The sequence below is a fragment of the Vitis vinifera genome, chromosome 15 (genome assembly GCF_030704535.1).
Source record: "Vitis vinifera cultivar Pinot Noir 40024 chromosome 15, ASM3070453v1".
Taxonomy (NCBI): domain Eukaryota; kingdom Viridiplantae; phylum Streptophyta; class Magnoliopsida; order Vitales; family Vitaceae; genus Vitis; species Vitis vinifera.
This window is the reverse complement of record NC_081819.1, coordinates 17,075,309-17,097,030: the sequence shown is the minus strand read 5'-3', so window position 1 is coordinate 17,097,030 and position 21,722 is coordinate 17,075,309. Positions and strand designations below refer to the sequence as shown.

Genomic DNA, 21,722 nt, shown 5'->3' with positions numbered 1-21,722 from the left:
ATCTCCATCTCACTCTCACTTGGTCTTAATAGGTTGAGCCTTAAAATAATGAGGAGAGCCAATCAGATTATAACTTGGGCATTAAGCCATTCCACGTGGGTGGAACCCATCTCATTTCACGCGCCCTGTACAATCTCTAAGAATTCAGCGCCAGATTCTGAGGCCCTAGGATGATGACACGTAGCCGATGTGTCTAAATGTTACGTGGGGACGACGTTGCTCCACGGTGGTGAGCAACCGGGCAAACTCTCCTTCTAGAAATCTTTGCGATGATTATCGTGTGTAGTCGCGGACTATACAGCAGTGGATTATTGTATTGACAAGTGATAAGGAAATTAATGTGTAAATGGAGGACATGATTTGGGTTCAGCATATTTGTTGGGCCCAATTAATGTGAAGATGGGCTGGACGTTGGGCCTCCAGTCCAGTTAAGCTGAGGGTCAGCCCATATATGAACTACAAAGCCTATGAGGATGAAAATAACGTGGAAGAGGCAGAGCATGGGCAATGACAAGTAGCGGTCGCCGGTCACTAGCCGCTAATATCAAATCGTCCATTAGAAGATGAAGAGGAGCAGCAACCTACTAGTACCATGAAGGCAAAGGTGGAAGAGCAAGAGGAGTTTCGCGGCCGCAAAGCCCTAGATTCTTCCGACGGCCCATCCACTCAACAACTCGCCGACTCCTTTCAAGCTCAAGGAGACAAGCTTTCCGAGGTACTCGCTGATATTTTCCTCTTTTTCCATTTTGTTCTTCTTTTCATCTCCGTTCTGTTTTTAATAATATTCAGACTTACTTAACCCATTTGTTTAATTCAATACAGTCTTTTTTTAGAAATCTTTATATATATTGTGAATTTTATTATCAACATGATATTTATTTTCTATTTATAAGATTAAAGTATAAAATTAAAACTGTTAAAAATAAAAAAGAAGTAAATCCCAACTTAAATTAATCAAGAGGAGATATATTAAGTAAATAAAGAATAAAAAAAGATTAATAATAAAATAAATTACTTATAGGTTAGTATTTAATAGTTTATATTATTAGATTATAGCAAGGACTTTTTTTTTTTGTGTGTGTATAGGGATTTTTAAATTGTAATATGATTTTTTTTTTTTTGGATGGAGTTTTCTTTATCATATATATTTATTTGCTTGTCTTTATACTGTATTATCTGTTGTTTTAAAAGAAATGAAAATTATTTATCCCACATCTTCTTAAAACTAAAAATATTAGATATATTTATTAAAACTTTGATTCCCTTATATAAATGCAAGTTCAATCAACATGCAACCATTGTACCCTACTGTGATGGCCTTTTTGGACGGAGGGAGCAATAACAGGAGGGTACCAATTTTATGGGGGAGGGAGCCCACAGCTTGATACTTATTTTGGAAAGACAAGGCTGGGGAGGGATCTGGTGGTTCCAGATCAACCTCAATTGGTGCTACCCACTTTTAGGGAAAAAAATCATCTCATCAAAATAAGATTTTAACTTATAAATTTTTTTAAAGAAATTTTAGAAACGTTTTTAGAAATACAATTTTTTTGTTATAAATTTTTTTAAAAGGAAAAAAAATTATTTTTTGAAAATATTATTTTAAAAGAAAATAACGATTTTTTAATTTTCTTTTTCTTACTTGATAAAAATTACAATAAATTTTTAAAAAAAATTTCTACTACATTAGTCTAAAAACTATTTTTTTAAGCTACCATATTGATTGTAAAAAAAATCCCACCGTTCGATGACCACATTACAACAAGTATGTCCATATATTGTTTCTTGAAACGGGGATGTAATGGTTCTGTGAAATGAAATGGATAGATCAATCATTACATAAGAAGAATAAATTCATGACCTAACTCATAGTTGTGAAAGGCGCGCCTAGGCTCCAGGCGACTCAATGCCACCCTCCAGTGCCTCACTTGATTGCAAGCGTCGTCCCTTCATGGAGGCACTAATTAGGCACACAAAGTGCTCGCCTCCCAACCAGGCGCAACGCCCCCAACAGGCACGCCTTTATCCTCATCCATTGTCTTCTTCTTTTGGTCATTTTCTCACCCTCCGGTGATGAGTTGCACAACAATAGAGGGAGAATGACAAGAGTTTTCTTTTTTTAATGTTTTTAAGACCAAAACGACGTCGTTGGGTTTGTTCTTTTAAAATAACATGGTCCAAATCAACGTTGTCTTTTTACATTTTTTTTTTTTAAAAAAAGGCCAAAAACAATGTTGTTTTGGCCTGTTCTTCTTCTAAAACCCAATATATATTTGTGTTTGGACTTGTAAAACAAAAACAAAAAACAAAAAAAATGCCCTAGCCTCCTGAATAATGTGAAGAAAAAAAGAAAACGAAGAAATAGGGTAAAAACAGAAGAAAATTTTCGGGCACTTGATTATATTATATAAAAATATATATGTAAAATAAAGTGTGTCTCACTTCACTAAAATCGGTGCCTTAGGTGTGTCTTTACGCCTCAGGCTCTAGGAAGACTTTGTGCCTTGGTGCGCCTTAAGCTTTTTAAAACTATGACCCAACCACTCTTTTGTAGTTGCCTCTTGATCACTTACACTATTTCTTGAAATGGATGGAATGGTTGTGTGAAATGAAATGGATGGATCGATCATTAGACAAGTTCTTGTGTTGTTTCTTGAAGTAGATCCATCTAAAATTCTTGACCCGATTGTTGGTGGTGAGCCAACCAGAGTCAAGTCTATCCAACTTCAAAAAAGTTAGGCGGACTTTTTCTCTACACAAAAGGATGTCTGGACAGGTGGTCCAGGCACACCCCTCCGAAGCTTAAGTCAGACAAAGATAGCTCTAACTATTTGTGAGAAAGAATAAGTGTATATGTGTGCGTACCTTGTTCGTGCTTTTTGAGGGGTTTATATAGAGCCGATGACATCATCACCGTAGTGCTGGCTACGCACTCTAATATTTCTTGTAATGATGATTGCTGGGCAATCATGTCAAATGAGGGCGGTTGATTGGTGCCATATGCTGACGTGCCAAAATCTCGAACTATGCAACTGACTGTCCATTCATCCTACCAATGTCTAGGATTATATGTAACAATTAATTGATATTGACTTTTGAGTGTAAATGGAGTCTCGTCTGCCGCTCAGATGTCAGGTGTCCAGGTGGGCGCTCAGACGTCAGGCGTGGTTGATCACGCTTGCCAAAAGTCTTGAGGACTTGATTGGATAGATTTTTCAGTCTGAGATTCTAGCGAGCCCAGATTGTGGATTCCATCTAACCTTGTGGAAGAAAGGAAAACTCTCACTCCTGGTGCCAGACGGAACTTGTCTTGGTCTAGATGAAGTGAACCCAGACGGGTTACATGTTTGTCCTGATCGGCCAAGGGGTCTTGAGTTTGAGAAGGACACATGGAGGGGAACCCCCCACAATGCCCTCTTAATTTGTCTACCTCTATCCGGACGTGCAGCCGACGAGTTGAGGTGGAACGGATTATCCATCTCTTTAAGTCTCTTGGGCACGCTTTAAAACACATGTCACTCGGAGAGGCAATGATGCGTCACATCCACCAAGGTTGGCCGTCAAACGACACACCTCATCAAGAAGCGTTTCCAAGCGGCTTGTCTCTTCAGATTCCTAGGTTTTTAGGCCCCTATAAATCTAGGGGCTCCACACCTTTTGGGTTACTTTTTGGTTTTTTCTTGCTTCGAAGTTTTTCCTTCCCTCTTTGCGCCTTCGTCATCGCTGTGTGTGCCTCCGGTCGTCCTTTACCTTCTCATTGCCATTCTCAGGTTTGTTTCTAGTGGATTTCTTCTCGCTAAGGAGCGCTCACTTCTAACCCCGGTAAGCTTCCCGCCGCTCACCATTCTTTCTGTTTGAAGTTCTCTTTTGAATCGCGCCGACGGTTATTAGGTTTAGACAGAAAATGAACGCCCTGACATCTAGATTCTAGGGTTTTTTTTTTGGTGTTTTTGCTTTGGAAAGGATGGTTGTACCGATGGTTAGATTTAGGGCTTTTCAGGTTCCTTTTTATTCTCCCACGTTGTCAGTGCATTCAACCATCGATTCAAGTGTTTCGTCCTACTACCATTGCGCTGGCACGATGGGGTGATTCTTCCTCTGTCTACTGATTTAAGAGACTTGCCCTACAAGTTTCGTTTGGACGATCCGTTTAGACTCAAACTTTTGGTCCGTCTAGGTTTCTTGTTGTATTGCCGAGGCACCGTTGAATAGCGGTTGGGTTGGGTGATCGATTTTGATAATTGCGTTGTCCCATTTCTATTTTATTAATACTCAAAAAAATTAACTGAAAATAAGAGTAAACTCGTGTTAAAACGAAATAGAAGAAGTTCACAGTAGTCATATCTGGGAATTTCTTGGCTTTAAGCTTTACTTTCTTTCTCACAACTCAGCAAGATCTTCCTCAACTTCTTTTCCTCAAACGTATATCACCTAGCTTCCTCCAAATCTTTTGCTCACTCTCTTAAAATCCATATCCTCCTTCCTCTACTCACAGCTCCCTTATCAACCTACACAACCCATAGCTTTTCTTACATCATTTTCTCCCCTCCGTCCCACCAAATTGCTCCAACTTTCACCCAGTTCTTGCTTCTCCTCCAAGCCTCCCCCAACAGTCTCTTATTGCTTACCCTTTTCTCTACTCTCCCCGTTCAAAAATGTCTCCATCTTAACCACCACCATGCCAAGGTAGTAGTGTCATTTTCTCACGTGTCTCTTGCAACCCACTCACTTTTATAGGTGTTCTCCACCCCTTCTGTAGAGAAGGTTTCACTATCCTGTAAAAAAACCAAACTTTCATGAGACAGGAAAGTGGGTAAAAGGAAAAGAAATAAAAAAAGAAATAAAATATAATAAATAATAGTAATAAATAAATAAATAAAAAACAAGTGTTTACCGGTCAAAAAAGGGGTCTACAATAATATTTTTTTTAAATATTTATAATATAAATTTATAAATTATTTTGGTTCTACTAGTTTAGCATAATAATAATAATAATAATAATAATAATAATAACAATGCAGCATTAAAATAACTCTTTTTAGCATAACTGATTTTTTTTTAAAAAAAATATTCTAAGGATTGTTATGGATATATTTTTCAAAAAATAATTTGGATATAAATTTATATTATGTTTATATTAAAAATTTACTCTTAAAATAAAAATAAATAATAAAAGATGGTGTATCAGTCATCAACAAAATGGTTTTTTTTTTTTTTTTCAAAATGACTTTTATTTGTAAAATAATTTTTAAAATATTTGGCTTTTCTTGTGTTAATAAAATAAGTTTGAGAAAAGTATAAAAATGTTTGAAATATGTCATTTTTTTTTATTTTTTATTTTTTTAAAAAAAAACCAATTGAGTTTGGAGACTATGTTATCCCATCCCTTAATATTATATAAATAATATATAAAGAAATAATTTGATTTAATTTATTTTTATTTTCTTACACATATAGATATAATAATAATAATAAATTATACTATTTTTAATATAATTAATTAAAATTTTAAAAAGTAAAAAAAAGCTAAAATAAGATGGTAGAGTGGGCATGGATAATTCCCTTGTTTTATTTGTTATTATTATTAGTTTGGATGAAAATGGAAAAAATTGTAAATAATCCCTATTTCTAATTTACAGTAAGATTTCAATAAACACGGGAGCTTCATTTTAAGCATGAAATCATTGTAAAACATAGTTATAAGATATTAGTCATAACAAAATATTTGAGCATTATATAAATTTATTTAAACATTAAATCACATGTATAAATGTTTGAGTATATTTACACCATATATTTCATGCTACATACGAATTTAGATTAATCCATCCTAATACTTGTTTTAATCAAAATAATTTCATTTGCTTGGAATCACAATGAAGAAGAGGAAGGATTAAATTCCTCATCTCCATCCCAAGCCTAAATATTAAGTGAAGTTTCAAGGAAATAGTACCATCATATCAACTTTTGTTGTTATTGGAAACGTGGTAGTGGAGGCATGGCTCCATTATTTTTTTCTATTTGATAAAATCACTCAAATTCATTATTATTTTAATAAAATAACTGTTTAATTTTTTTTTCTATTTTTGAAGCAAATAATATATATTTACAAAAAATAATTTATCATCATAGAAATTATTTAAATTTTGGATTATATGATAAAATAAATTGGTGAAATAAAATATTATCTTTAAAAATAAATATTGAAAACTATTTGTTTCATAACATGATTAATTACTATCAAATTCATATATATGAAAATTGTTTTGAAAACAAGTTAGTTTTAGAATAAATTGTTTTGAAAAATAGATAAAATATAGCTCATTAATCATGATCCTTAATTAAATAATTAAGCAACAAATAAAATGATAGAATAAAATATTGACAAAAAGAACACAAATTCTTGAACAAATTTAGTTTATGCATATGATAACTAATATAGGTTAAAATGAATTTTTGAAAATTTTATTTTTGTACAAATTTATTTACCTTGATTAATAGATAAGAAAAAAGTAAGATTTTTTTTTTTTACTTAATTGCAATACAAAAATTATCTTAAAATAAATTACTTTTATAAAATATTATATCAAAGAAAAAAAATTTAAAAAAAATATTTCATATAGAAGATAATATGTGAGAAAAATTTAAAATATTAATATTGTAGGAAAATTGAAATTTTATTCATGCCAAGGGATCATGGAAGATAGAACTAATTTTTACTCTCAAAAGAAATAAAACCATTCATAAAATTAATAAAACATCTCCAAAATCTCAAAGAGCGCTCCCAAAATTAGTCTTGTTACTACATAAGTGTGTAATTTCACTTCAAATGGGAAATTAAAATATTATCACTTTCTATTGCTTCACGAGATAAAGAGAAAGAAAGAGTACTTTCATATCACAAGTGTTCCTAACTCAAATCTAAGAAAAAAAATTAGGAAATGAATGATAGTTATTTATTTATTTATTTGAAAACATTGTAAGTGTTACTAACTTGAATATAGGAGAAAAACTATAAAATAATTGAAGATGAAAAATAATTTAAATTTAGATATTATGAGTGAATATCTAATTGAGAAATCAATCTCATTCTCAAATTTATGCATCAAATAATGAATTCAAGTTTGATAATTATTGAAAATTTATAAATATCATGTTGAAAAGTCAAAACGCACCATGATAATGATGATCATTTTATGAAATTATGATTTTTTTTTTTTTTTTTGCTATCTCAAGACATTTAAAAATTAATCTTTCATTCTTGAAATTAAGTGTTTGAATGACCTTTCTAATCAAATAACCCTTTGTTAAATATATTTTATTTTTTAAACTTTTGACCTATTTTGCATTTTATTATCTTACATTCAAAACTCAACTCTTTACTTCTAGATATATTAAAATACCATATTTTTGCCTTCCAAACTTATTAAAAAGTTAATGAGCAATTTACTAAATAAAGGAATAAAGTTTAAATGTAAAGAAAAATATGTATTGTCAAGTTTAAAGCTATTATATTTCACATTCGACGGTCATTTCTTCTGAAAACACTGCTTAATGCCCTCAACCTTTCGCCAATGGAAGAACGAGAAGACTCACCTGCAACAGCCCTAACTCTAAACACCCACCTCTGTGCAAATTGAATCTATCAAAGCACACATGCCCAGGTTGCTTTGTGCGCTCCTGTAGTCTTCCTTGTGTTAAAGCTCACAAGCAACAAACTGGGTGTACGGGTAAGAGGCAGCGGACCCAGTTCGTTCCCCTCTCTCAATTTGACGATAATCTCCTCTTATCTGGTAACTTTTTCTCCCAATTTTGTTCTTTGTTGTCAAATTTCAATACCCATTTGGCTATTCTGAAGATTTGTCATCAGTGGATTGTGGTCACCATTGAGGAAGTTTACTGCTTTTTTTTTTCTTGAAATTTCGATATGTTTCGCCATTTTGAAGATGTTCGGCAATGGTGTATTGTAATTAGCTTGGGGAATTTTGCTCTTTGGTCTTCATATTACAGTGTTTTCTTTTGCTGGTTTGTCCATTCCTTCGCAGTCATGGCTGCTTTGAAGATCTTTCTGTGTAGGTATTATGTGATTTGTAATTGGCTTGAGGAAGTTGAGTGTTTTGTCTTCAAATTTCAAAGTTTCGATACAAATTTAAGGTTTCAAAGTTTTTTCATGGGTTGATCGTTAATTTATGTGAAGAAGGTTGCCACTTTTTCTTCAGATTTTGGTACTCATTTTCTGATTTTGAGTTTTTAATTATGGGTAAATTATAATATTGTTAAGGAAGTTTGTTGTGTTGTCTTCAGATTTCACTTACCCTTTTTGCAGTTTGATTTTCTTTTTTGGTAGATTATAATTTGCTCGAGGAAGTGAAGAGGGTTGCAGAATCTGCGCAGAGAACAAGAGTTAATTTGTGCGGGCATTCTCATTTTAAGATTCCATCCCATCCTCGAGGCCTTAGTAATGCTTCACAGAGTCACAGGACGAAACTCCTATTTCTCCCCAGTGGAATGTCGAAGAGGGAGAAAAATAAATCTGAATACAACCAAAGGTAATCATGTATTCATGAGATAACTAGTTGTCTTTAGTTATAAGGAAGATTACTACATGTCTACTTATGGGTTGTTTGTTAGTTGAATTTGATATGATTTATGTTTGACATGCAGTTTCTATTTTCTAGCTTTGTTTTCATATCACTGTTATTTAAAAAATTAGTAGTCAAACTAGTTTTTGAACTCAATGAATCGTCTTTGGCCTTTATTTTGTATTTTTTTTTTATAAGTAAATTAAGAATTGTTTTTCAGTTCCTAGCATTACCATTTTCATATCTTTTTTGCTAGAGATAAATGCATTACTTGAACGATTGAATGGCGGTCTCTTTCAATAGACATTGTTTTACTCAACCATGGATGAGCTCTCTTATCTTTTCTTATCTTCAGGAGAGCTTTTATAATAGTCTTCCTACTCTATCAAATTTTATTGTTTCATTGATTCATTTAATGTTATGACAGAATAAATGAAAACTCAACCCTCTCATCTGTAATTGAGAACCATCTAAAGCCTGGGCCATGGAATCATAAGCTCAAACCGATCTGTTGAGAGCAGCTGGACTGTCTCAAATTTTTCATTCGTAAATATCCAAAGGTATTTCCTTTTGTTTGCTGATTCATAGTTGCTGACTTGTTGACAGTCAACCCTCTCATCTGTAATTGAGAACCATCTAAAGCCTGGGCCAAAAGCTCAAGCCGATCTGTTGAAAGCAGTTGGACTGTCTCAAATTTTTCATTTGTAAATATCCGAAGGTATTTCCTTTTCTTTGCTGATTCATAGTTGTTGACTTGTTGACTATGCTGAACCCAGCTTTATTGTTGGATTGCATTGAGCTAGTGTTGAGGCCATGAGCCAAAATGCCAGCTAAGGTATAGCACATCATCCATGCACCATTTGTTAGTTGGATTTTTTTACTGTGGTTTATTGTCCGTCCTCTTTGGAGATGGTCCATTTATGCTAGGCACTGCTGCTGAAATCTTTGAAATTGAGAGGCTAGGATTTGCTCAACTTGCAACATGCAGTGCATTGCCAACCAAAAAATTATTCTTGTCTCTTTGGTTCTCTGGTTCAAATAATGGTTTATGGTGGGTAAAATAATTGGTCCCCCAACTGGTCTGTAAACAAAATACCTGAATTTACATTTTTTTCCCCTGGATTTGGGAAATGAGCATCCTGGGTTGGGACTGAATTGGGTTATTGGTGGATGCTCTATTTGGGTTTCTGTTGGCCTTCAATTCTATTGCACCTGTGTTACCTATGAAAATAATTTTCTACTATTCCCACCCGAACTCCAGCCATTACCTGATGTCTGCTCAAATATTTTCCACCTGTAGCATTTCCTTGTATATAACTTTCCTTGCTTTATATTATTAAAAACGGAAAAAAAAAAAACACTATCAAAACATTTTTCCCCTCGTGAACAAGAAAAAAAATTCTATCTGAAAAAAAATCTAATCCTTCCATGTCACTATAGGGTCCCAGGTCACCTTTCTATGAGTTGGATATAAGAGCTCCAATAAGACATCAATTAGCCAGTTTAGTTATTCTGGAGTACCCTCTGATTCATGTTTTCCTCCCTTCACATAGCTATGATTTCAATGTCATTAAAGATGCCAATCTCTGTCGTCATCAACCAGAGCTTAAGAAGTCTGTTGCCATTGATCACCCAAGTCCAGAAGGCATTTCATTCAGGGAAGAGGAAATAGAAGAACATGGTGGTTCTTCAGATCCTCAGATTCTAAGATCTCATGAAGCATGTGAAATCGACAGAAGCTAATAAGCCACAGTCCATCCCCCCAGAAGAAGGAACCAGGCGAGAACATGGATTTTGATTTTGATCAAGTCTTGCTTGATGCATACTTTGATATAATTGCTCAAATTAATCCTGCTGATTTTCTTGATTGGGAAGGTTACTTTTCCAAGGAAGTAAAATCTAAAGAAAGAATAGATTGTTCAGATCTTGGTAGAGTTTTTCCAGTGGAGGAATTAGAGGAAGGGGAGATTCCTGGGTGCTGAACAATTGAATGCTCATTGATCTGTTCAAGACGAATAAGAACTCAAAATTGAAGAATCATCTCCCTATTATTATTTCTAAACATTATGAAGCGCAAAGTCCTCAATTCTCCATGCATGACACATTCCCATTTAGATAGAGCCTAAGGAGGCTGTGAATTGAGTGATTGTGGGCACTACACCTCTATTGCTTTGTGATCAATGGCAATTTTTATGGTTGAAACTGCAGTCTCTGTTGATGGGGTTTCTCAAGTTCTGAAACCGCCTGGCTTCTTGATCATCATCGGATTTCTTCAGAGGGCCCACACATTGATGTCTTGGAGCAGCAGTTACTGTAAGTTATTTATGGTCTTGTCATTTTGTTTCTCTCCAGTGTCAAACTTTCTCTTCTTCCAGAATGTTGTTACTTCAAACAATTACTATGATTCATTTATACATTAATTAGCTATAGTACCTTTTATCTCTTTTTTGACCTGTTGATTTTAGTTTGAACTGGTCCTCATCGCGTGGAATCCACCAAACAATCTTATAGGTTTTAACCCAAAAGTCATAGGCAGTATCTTGACTTCAAAGAATTGAATTTTCTCATGATCTACTTAAATTCTAGCAGTTTTTCAGTGATCTGACAAGAAGTTGGATTATTTTGTCTAAAATTGAGTTCATCTCTACTACACCAAATCCAATGCGATCTAGGGAATGATTTCAACTTTGCAATAGAGATAAACTCGTCACCTCTATTATTACTCATGTTTTAAATCTTAATTAACCATTCTACTTCATCTACCTTGTCTTCATTTTGATTAAGGAAATTACCCTATAAATACTCCAGATATCTCTCTTACATGATGGTGGTTTAGGATTATTCGTATTGGCTTCATAATGGTAAAGACAACTACAACAATTAGGATCTATTTTCGTCCTCTATGCACAAGCAATGACTTGCCAGAAATGAATACTCTTTCCAACTAATGACAAAAAATGCCAAACTCCAATTTCTTGAATGTTAATTTGAATCATAGAAAAACATCCTGAGAGAAAGAAGCTTAGCAAAAGGTACTTTGGAAGAATATGGTGCATAACTTTGATACTTTAAACTTAAGAGTGTGCTCTATTTTGAACTATGTGGATCGCTTTCGGCAGTTGTTTGGGTGGTGGTTGAATAACTTTTGAGGTTTGAGGTTCTGAGCTTTCCCGACAGTGTTCTACCTATAAGTTACATCTTAATCATTAGGAAAGCAGAGCAAACTTAATAACAACAGAGATAAATCCCAAGTAATAACCAGTCCATCATCCATAACAATAAGAATCATGAATCTAGGTTTTCTTTGTGTTCACAAGTGTATTGGAATTCATTTCAATCCAATCTACTTTCATAAGGTCCAAACATATTGATTACCTGTAGTATAAACATATCATCATTGGATTGTGCTTATATGATGTCCAAATGTTCTGTATATGTAAGGGTTCTTCTTTTCTCAGAGTAATGCGACATAAATTTTAACAAAATCTGATCAAGTAATTAGCTTCTTTGCATGTGAAAGTGCTTGTTGGGCATCATATGCCTAGCTATAAGATGCAGGACAAGAAGCCTTGAACACTTTAGAATACTCTGTTGGCTTGGAGGTCTCAGGAGTACTGTAGGCGCCAGAGCAGCAGTACTCAGGCTTGTTGAATGGCATGCATGCACTGTTACAAGCTACAACAGTACCATTCCTTAGAACTTGCAGGTCCTTGGGGCATCTCTGATTCAAGTCTGAAACACATGTGACCGCCTTGCACTCACCAGACCCGCTGGAAGGGAATATAGACTCTAGCATGTTGTATCTATCAACTAGGCTAACATCATAAAAATCTACAGGGCTATCAAGGGTAAACTCTGCAAGTGTTGCTGGTGGTACACAACTTCCCTATCCTGAGTTGTCAAATGAACAGCTACAGCGGCCCCAAAAACGGCCTGACCACCCTTGTGTGGCATTGATATCTACTGATTGACCTGGTCTTAATTCAAGCCTGCCATCCATTAGTTGAGGTTTTCCAGATCCAGGTGTGATCCCCTGCCATAGAGTTTTCCTGCATCTATTTTGTAATGTGAAAATCACTCAATAAACACCTGAGAAGAATCAAGAACATAATGCAACATTACTACTTAGATTTAGATGTGTAGATCAACCAAGTGTCACAGGAAATGGGAAGTTAATTAGTGTATTTGCTAGTACCAAAGACATAGAAAACCTAGAGAAGGTGAATATATGATGATGCCATTGGAAAGTACTGAATGTAGGTTGTGGAAATTTGGTGTCTCAAATAAAAAAAGGACTAGAGATTTGTATAGAGAGGATCAGCAAGACACCACCCTTAAAGTGGGGTGAGCTAGTTTTCTAAATTAAGGCGTGGGGGTGAATCTCTGTTATGATATGTGTTCTGTTTTTCAAAGTGGCTAGCCATGTCTTGTTATTTAGAACAGCAAAAGAAGCCTAGGATTTTCCCTTTAGAAATAGATGTTTATAGAAGTGATCTGTTGCCATCTGGCATGCCTTTGGTTGTTGGATATTTGAGGGTTGTCTTGGCTTGAATCCAATATTTTTAACCATGCACTTGGCAGAAAATCAGATGACCTTTTTAAATTTAGAATTGTAACCTTCTCTAATGCCGGTTGTTTCAAAGAATATGCAGAAGTCAAGGTACTTGGGGTACAATGTTTTTAGAATGTTTAGGCTTTGACGATAAGCCCATCTTGATGAAATCTTTCTGGTTTGTACAAAGATTGGATCCCCAACTCCATTGAGGACAAAACCTTATGTGGCATGCTTTTTTCTTTAGACCAATAGGGAAATAAATGTTAACAAAAAATTTAGGTGTAATGGAGTCACCAATTTTATTGGAAGAACTTATTTCAAATTGGTTTGGGTTCTACTCTTTTGTAAGCATTGCTTGTTCTACTTAACTGTAATCTCAGCCTCAGGTTTAGAGCTTATTTCAAATTTTTTTAAACAAAAGGTTGTTTCTAATACTAGGCAAGGAACATTAAAGGTTTCCAAAGTTGTTTTAAATTATTGTCTTTTCCCTGGAACCTTGTGGGAAATGGTGAATCAATAGACTTCTGGAATGACTATCTGTTTCCAACTAGGTGATATGGTCATGGCAGAGGCTCTGGACTCCTTTAGTCAGCCTTGGCTGATCAGCCAAAAACATACGATAAGAAACTATGTCTTGTTATATTATAATTCATTCTTAGACATGGAATAACTATTAAGATATAGCTGGAGAGCATTGAAGCACCTAGGACATAGATAATAATAGCATCCATTATAGAATCAAATGCCTGAACTTATATCCCTCAAAAGGGTTAAAGTTAACTTCGGGATGACAGATGAATGAGTGAACCATGCTCAAGGACATGCCTAGCTAGATTGCATATCAACTTAGCCCCATGTCCATCTGCACCAGCCTTCCAGCCTTCCAATCAAAGCATTGAACAGCATCAACCATATTATGCATCAAACTGGATACCACCACCATCCCTGGGCAGCCTCTGCTTACACCGCCAAACAAGACAAAATTGATGTTTTTTTCCTTAGTTTGTTCAAAATCCTCTTGTTCTTTCGAGCAAACCAAGAACCCTTCTATTGGAACTCATTAGGATCATCCCATTTCTCAAGGTCTTTCATGCCAGATGTCACAGGTCATGGAAGGTACAGTCCGAGTGTTTCTTTCACAACTGCTTACAAGTAGGGGATGTTTGGGATATCTGATTCTGGTGGCAAGTTTGTTAAGATTACCATTCATTTAGGAAGTCAAATCAATTTTATTACATGCTGATATGTAATTTATGTATTTTAGGAAGGTTCATATATTCTTTTCTGTTTTTATTTTTATTTTTTTGACATTTTTTAGTGATCTTCAGGACAGATTTTAGGGAACCAGTTCCCATTTTCCATCTACCTTAACTGTACATATCTTTGTAGAGACTCATCTTTCAAATCAATATACAAAATTCATTTTCACCATAGATTTGTCAACAAGTCTAGTTCCTCCAACTACTAAGTTTATTTCTTCTCTGACCTTGAATGCATCAGGATAGTTAATGAATTTGGCTATTGCTCCATTGCATGCTTCCTGCTGAGGTATCAGTGCTTGCATTACATAGATCCTGGCACAATGATAGTATATATGAGAGATGAAGCAGATCAAGCTAGTGTAACTCAGTAGTGTCTAACTTGGAAAATCTGGGGAACAATGAGGGTCTATTTTCGTTCCTCTTTGCTCAAGAAATACTTCCCAGAGCTGAATATGCTCTGTTTAAAAATGCCAGACTCCAATTTCTTGAATGTTGTTTTAAGTGAAGTCATACGAAACCGTACTGAGAGAAAGAAGCTTAGAAAAAGGTTATTTGGAAGAATATAGTGCAAACTTCAATACTTCAATACTTCAACTTAATCCTTAGGAAGCAGAGCAAAATTAGTAACAAAAGATAAGAAGTCTGCATGTATGAACGGTGGTGTCCCAAACTTCGTAGGTGCTAGGTTCCATTGTGATGATGATACAAATCCCTTGTACTTCGCAAGTGTTGAAACATTTCAAAATTTTAAAATAAAATATAATAATAATCTAACGCTAAATTGAATAAAAAATAAATAAATTAATATAAACATGTGTTATAGATTTGTTATTTAATTAAATTTAAAAAAAATCAAAATAATAATTCGGTATTAAATTAATGAAAAATAAATTAAAATAATAGTTGTAATTTGAAAAAATAAAATAAATACTAAATGAATATTAGTAAAAAAAATAGTTGAATATGCTTTACCTCCTCATCCTTTCCTCGTGTTTTACGCTTTGTTCCCTCCTATTTAAAACATAACATTTTGCACCTCAAATTGTTAAAGACAACATTTTTTCCAATTACAAAGCCTTCATAAAATTATAAAAATGATTACATTTTTTCATAGTTTGGTTTAAACCCTAATTTGAAATTGAGTATGTCTTCAAAATATAATAACTACTGATTTTGATTTTTGATTTTAAAAAGTTGTTTGCATGGTTATTTGTGATTTTTTACATATGTTACTACTATGTATGACAACTTTGAACTTGTATAACAGGTATTTTTCCTTATATTTCAATTTTTTTTTTTAACTTAATGAATGAATTGTTGATTGACTTTTTAATAAATTTGGGGGTTGAAATGTTGCTTTTTAATAAATTTGGACGGTAATGTATTCAGTTTTAAAAGAAAAATAAATTAAAATAATAGTTACAATTTGAAAAAAAATAAAAGTAAAATAAAAACTATTTGAATATTAAATTGATTTTAAGGAAGATTTGATTTATTATTTATTTTAATTTTTAGAGCAATATTTAAAAATATGACAATTTAATAAATATTTACAAGTTTACATACTTTGAAATAATCTAATTGAAAGTTATGTTGAGAACTTTTTATCATAAATTTGGAAGTGGTTTTAAAATTGAGATATTTTAATAAATATTTTACAAGGAAACTGTGTTTCTATATAAAAAAAAAATCCCAGTTAATCCACAGTGGGACGTCAACAATGGCGGCTGGCGACAAGAAAAATATGAACCCTACGAAATCCCATTCTTGATCCAACGGTGGAAACAATTGAAGGCGTTACCATACGCCATTCATGGCACGGTGGGAAGTGGGAAACTTACCCCACAAATCCTATGAGAGATGTGGTATTATATAAGAAGTTAGCTGCTTCTTCCTTCTTTCCCGTCAATTTCAAAAAAAGATTTTCCAGGGAATCATTTATTTCATTTTAAACTTTAAAGTTTATTAATTGGACTATTCTGCTTTTGGGTTTAGTCCCAAATATAATTTTACATTCCAATTTATCAAGTTTTATATTGAATAAATTGAAAATTATGACAGTTAAATAAAAGAAAAAATTTGAAAAATAAATAGTTTTTAGACTTTATATATTTATTTATTTATTTTTAAACAGAAAAATTTAATATTTAACATTTTCTTTTTTATTTTGTCCTTCAATGTCTTATGAATAAAAAGAAAATGCTAAGTGATATATTATTATAAAGCTATATTTGGTACGTGAAAATGGGACATAAGATTGAATATTTTATTTAAATTCTTATTTATGTATAAATATGAATGAATTTAGTGGTTTTAATTTTTGTGTTTTTAAGATTACTTAGAATGATTATTTATTTCTACGCCAATGTTTAGTAACAATCAAAATAAGAATGAAAAAAATAAAAAAAATAATAATACTCTTAACACATAATTTAAAGTAATTTTTTATTTTTATTTTAAAAATATCTTTTGAGAGTATTTTTGTTAATTAATAGAATTAAGAAAATAATATTTTCTCAATAAATAACAATTTATTATAAAAAATTATATAAATATAATGGAAATAAAGTGGTAAAATTTATTATTATTATTATGTAGTTTTACAGTTTTACTTCACCTATTAGCATATGATAGAAGTTATCTACGTTGCATGATTTTAACTAAAATGACCAAAATGTTTAGAGTTATAATAGTTGAAAATTTTTTAGTAAATTTACAAGTTAAGTAGTAAATATCAATAAATAATATAGGAGGAACTATTTTTTAATGTGGCTGCACTAGTACAACATGATATCTTATTATTCGTTTCCACCTTTAAAACTTAATAATAAAATTTAATAAAAAAATTCTATTTATCAAAAACGTTTTAAACTGTGAAATCTTTTCTTGGATATATTTATACTTTTTTTTTTTTTATAAATTTTATTATGAATATATCTTTATTTTCAATTTGTAAAATTAAATGACAAGATTGCATATGTTAAAAATAAACATGATATCATATTTGTGTTTCATTATTGAGAAGGTTTTGAGTATTTTCTTGTTATTGAATTTCATTAATAACTTGTTGATTAAACACTCAAAGTAATTTCATTTTCTTGGCATCGCACTGAGCAAGTGTAAGGATTAAGTTCCTCCATTGCATTTCAAGTTTATGCATTATTCCTTACAATGTTGGGCATCCTCTTCCAAGTGAAATTTCAAGGCAACAGTACTTCTCAATTTTAGAAGAATAATGCAATTTTCATATGATTGTTAGGTTCAAACTTCAAATGGATATATTATTTGTTATTATGATAACATAAGTCAATTTTATTTTTATTTTTCTCAAATAATTATCAAGTAAATGTATTATTTCCAAAATTTATCACGTACTAAGTTTTATCTATTGGGTTTCACTTATTTTTCTTTTTATTGTTTAATTATATTTCACCCATTTTCAATTTTCAATTTTTGTAAGAGGTAAACATTATACTAACACAAACAATTTTTTTTTTAAATATTGCACAACTTATGACCTAGGGAAAGTGAGTAGGCATTGGAGCAATTTCGAAGGTCCACTAAGCCAACCTAAGAATGGCCCGGGCCAGCATGGTCCGTTTACATGCCTACTTTTTTATTATAGACTCACTTAGCTGCATCTCTTAGGAAGTGAAACACAAACTGGTCCAAATAAAATTCTCGACTCAATGCACTTCCTACAATTTTATCAAAAAAGACCTAATTTCTTATTACATAATTTACATTCTCATTGAAAAAATGAGAATAAAAACATAATCAAGTTATGGCACAAAAGATTTTTTTTTTTTTTTAATTTTATCTAAACCTTAAAAAATTGAAAATAAGTAAAACAAAAAGATGAGTTATAAACCAAGCGCACCAAAAGTAAATCCAAAAGTGGGATAGCTAGGTAGGGATAATAATCTAAACAAGTAGGCTTATCAATTGTTGAATCTATTGAAGCTGTAATCTCCTTAGGCATTATGAATTATAGTCAATAATTTGAATTTCTTATACTGTTGGTGGGAAAGTTGATTCTTCTACACAACATCAACCAAGAGGGATTATGAGACATGTACGAACTTTTTAAAAGACAAAAATCTTAAGAAACATAACCTATTAAGAATATTTAAAAATAAGTAATTTTTAAAAATATTATGAACAACAATTAAAAATATGAAAAATATTTTTAAAAACTTTTCTAATGCATGTAAATAAATAAAAGATAAGATGAGAAAATTATTTTCATATTCTGAGCTGTCAAATAATTTTATTCCTAAAAATAATTGAAAAGCATTTTTAAGATCTGCTATAAAAAAACTATTAGAGATGTTTTTCAAAATATTATTAGACAAGCCTAGTATTGTCCTTAGTATTTTTTATTTATATAAAGAATTAATTTTTAGTGGTTGGAAATTATTATAAGTTTAAAATGTGTGTATATTTTCTTTTTACTTAATTTAAAAGAATTTATCCCACATCAATGGGGACAAAATATTTTTTCCATTTAATATTTTATCTCATGGTGTGATGTGTTTTTACTTTTCTTAAGCATTACAAAATTGTAGTGGGCCTAAATCTCATTTCCCTTTACCTTAAAGAATCAAGTGGGCCATTGTTAGTAACTTCATCCACCATGGTTATATTAGTGATATCTTGATGGGAGAAGCTATTTTTAATGTTGTTTTGATAGTAAAACATTGTATTTTATTATTTTGTAAATTTTATCATCACTCATATATTTATTTTTTTATTTAAAATTAAAATTCTTAGAAAATACGAAAAGAAAGTATATCACAACTTATACAAATTAAGTGTCTTTATTTTCTATTCTAAAATGAAAAAACAAAATTAAAGTTATGAAGAAAAAAGTGCATTCCAACTTACATTAATTAAGGGATGATATACCTTGCAAATAAAAAATAAGAAAAATAATTAAAGGTTAAATAAATCACTTAATAAGTAGTATGGGTTGATGGTTTCATTATTAGACTATAATAAGGATTTTCATTTTCTTTTTCTTTTTAAATGCATTTCATGGTGGTGTAGAATTTTTTTGTATAAGGGTTTTTAAATTGTAATATATATATATATATAGATGCATAGTTGTGTTTTGTCCTAAATTCCAACTTCCAAGTTCCCCAACATTATATAAAAATCCTTAAAATCACCTATTTCTTAAGTTTCCTAACATTATATAAAAAGCCCTAAATTCACCTATTAGGAAAATGCTATTGGTGCACTACCATCACTATAACCTCAACCTCATGCAAAGGTATCGAGTGGTTACTAATAGTAAAAAATAAATAATAAAAATAAAATGTATTCATTATTATTATTATTATTTTGTACTTTTACCATCCATTATTCATATCTTAGCATATGGTAGAAAAGATGATAAAAGATTAGTGTATAATTTTAAGTAAAATGATCAAAATATTTAAAGGAAAAATTAATAATTGATAAAGAATTTTTGGTAAATTTATAAATTTGTAATAAATATTAATAAATGATAAACAAAGTAGTTTTTAAAGTGGTTGTATTATGATTTTCCACTTTTTGAGTTAGTTTTCTTTTTTGATATATAGTTTTTTTTTTTTTTTTGGTGTTTGATATTGTGCTATCTGCAGTTTTAAAAGAAATGAAAATTATTTATCCCACATCGGTTCAAAATTAAAAATATTTTATATATTTATTAAAACTTTGATACCCTTAAAAAAAGCAAATAAGCATTAAGCTAGACGCACAAAGACTTATGCGCTGCAAAAAGACCCTAACAACCCAGACGTATGCGCTGCAAAGAGAAGACTTCGTAAATACATCTGCTTAATAAAAGACAACAGCTTAATAAAAGACAACAGCCTATCAACGAAAAAGAATAAAAGACAACAGCTTAATAAAAGACAACAGCCTATCAACGAAAAAGACATCTGCTTACAAAAAGACAACACCCTATCAACGCAGAAATTCGCTTCCCTGCATCCTATATCCTTCATTAGACCTCCACACTTAATGGCTCCTTCGCTTATAAATTCGCTTCCCCTGCATCCTTCCCCTCCCATCTCTCTCCATCCACCAACTCCAAATTGGCTTCTTCTGAATTCCCCTCCCCTCCATTCAGGCTTCAAAACATTCCCCTCTTCCCAACCGCACACTGCATTCCCCTCCCTCCCATCCCTTCAGGCTTCAAAGTAAGAGCAACAGCATCTACAATATCTGCCATGGCCACACAACCACGGTATGCCGCCTTTTCTCATGTCCTGTTATTTTATGGTTGCCTTGTATCTTTATTTTCAAGTAATAAAATTAAATGATACAATTAAAGACGTTAAAAATGAAAGAGAAGTATATCTCAACTTACATCAATTAAGAGGAGATATATTGAGCAAATGAAGAATTAAAAAATGATTAATGATAAAAATAAATAATGTATAAATTAGTATTATGTGTTAATGGTTTACATTGTTAGTGTGGTAGAGATTTTTATTTTTTTTATAAATACATTTCATGGTGGTGTAGAAATTTCTTTGTATAAAAGTTTTTAAATTTTAGTATGGATGTTTTTTTTCTTTTTCGAATGAGCTTTTTCTATATGTGTGATGTTTGACAACCATGGTTCCTTTATTTGTGATGTTTGACAACCATGGTTCCATGTAGTCGACTATAGTTGTGTGACTGACTGCCACGTAACCTCAGGTGAGAGTAATTAGACTGACTAGATTGGCGAGAGAAGCAGAACTGAACCAAGGCAGAGACACGCCCGCAGGCCACGGAGGCAGAGAAATAGGTTCGACTGAATAACAGATTGGCGAGAGAAGCAGAACTCTGTTTCATGGCGGGAGAAGCAAGGTATGCCTTACCTTATCTTCTTGTATTTGGCATTGTCACCTCTACTTCCAGCTTTATATATCAGACAAGTTGTCTGTGTTCCCTTTAGATACCTTAGTATCCATTTCAAAGCCTCCCAATGGGTCTTCCCCGGGTTTCCCATGAACCTACTAACCAAACTCACAGCATAGGCCAAATCGCCATAAACTTCTCCTCTTATCAGTACTTGGAGACTCAGATGATGTTAGCTTAAAATGATGCACTATGGGTGTAGAAACTGGTTTAGCATCTTTCATCCCAAATCTGTCAATCACTTTCTTAATATAAGACCTCTAAGAAAGATAAAGTTCACCTTTCTGTCTATCTCTAGTTATCTCCATCCAGTAAAATCTTTTGAGCAGGACCTATGTCCTTCATCTCAAATTCAGCTTGCAATAGCAACTTCATGATTTCAATTTCAGAAATATTCCCACTAGCTATTAGCATATCATCTAC

General features: G+C 32.3%; 1 protein-coding gene and 1 pseudogene across 1 annotated transcript; one reads left to right on the top strand and one right to left on the bottom strand.

Moving 5' to 3' along the window:
* The first annotated feature begins 592 nt into the window (after positions 1-592).
* Positions 593-11,021, top strand: LOC104881900 (uncharacterized). Its single transcript, XM_059743042.1, has 4 exons — positions 593-715; positions 7,556-7,793; positions 8,348-8,549; positions 9,010-11,021. Exons 1-4 carry the CDS (start codon positions 593-595, stop codon positions 9,095-9,097), a joined length of 651 nt encoding a protein of 216 aa, XP_059599025.1. The 3' UTR covers positions 9,098-11,021.
* A 1,037-nt stretch (positions 11,022-12,058) lies between these two features.
* Positions 12,059-21,233, bottom strand: LOC132255181 (pathogenesis-related thaumatin-like protein 3.5; annotated as a pseudogene).
* Positions 21,234-21,722: the final 489 nt, after the last annotated feature.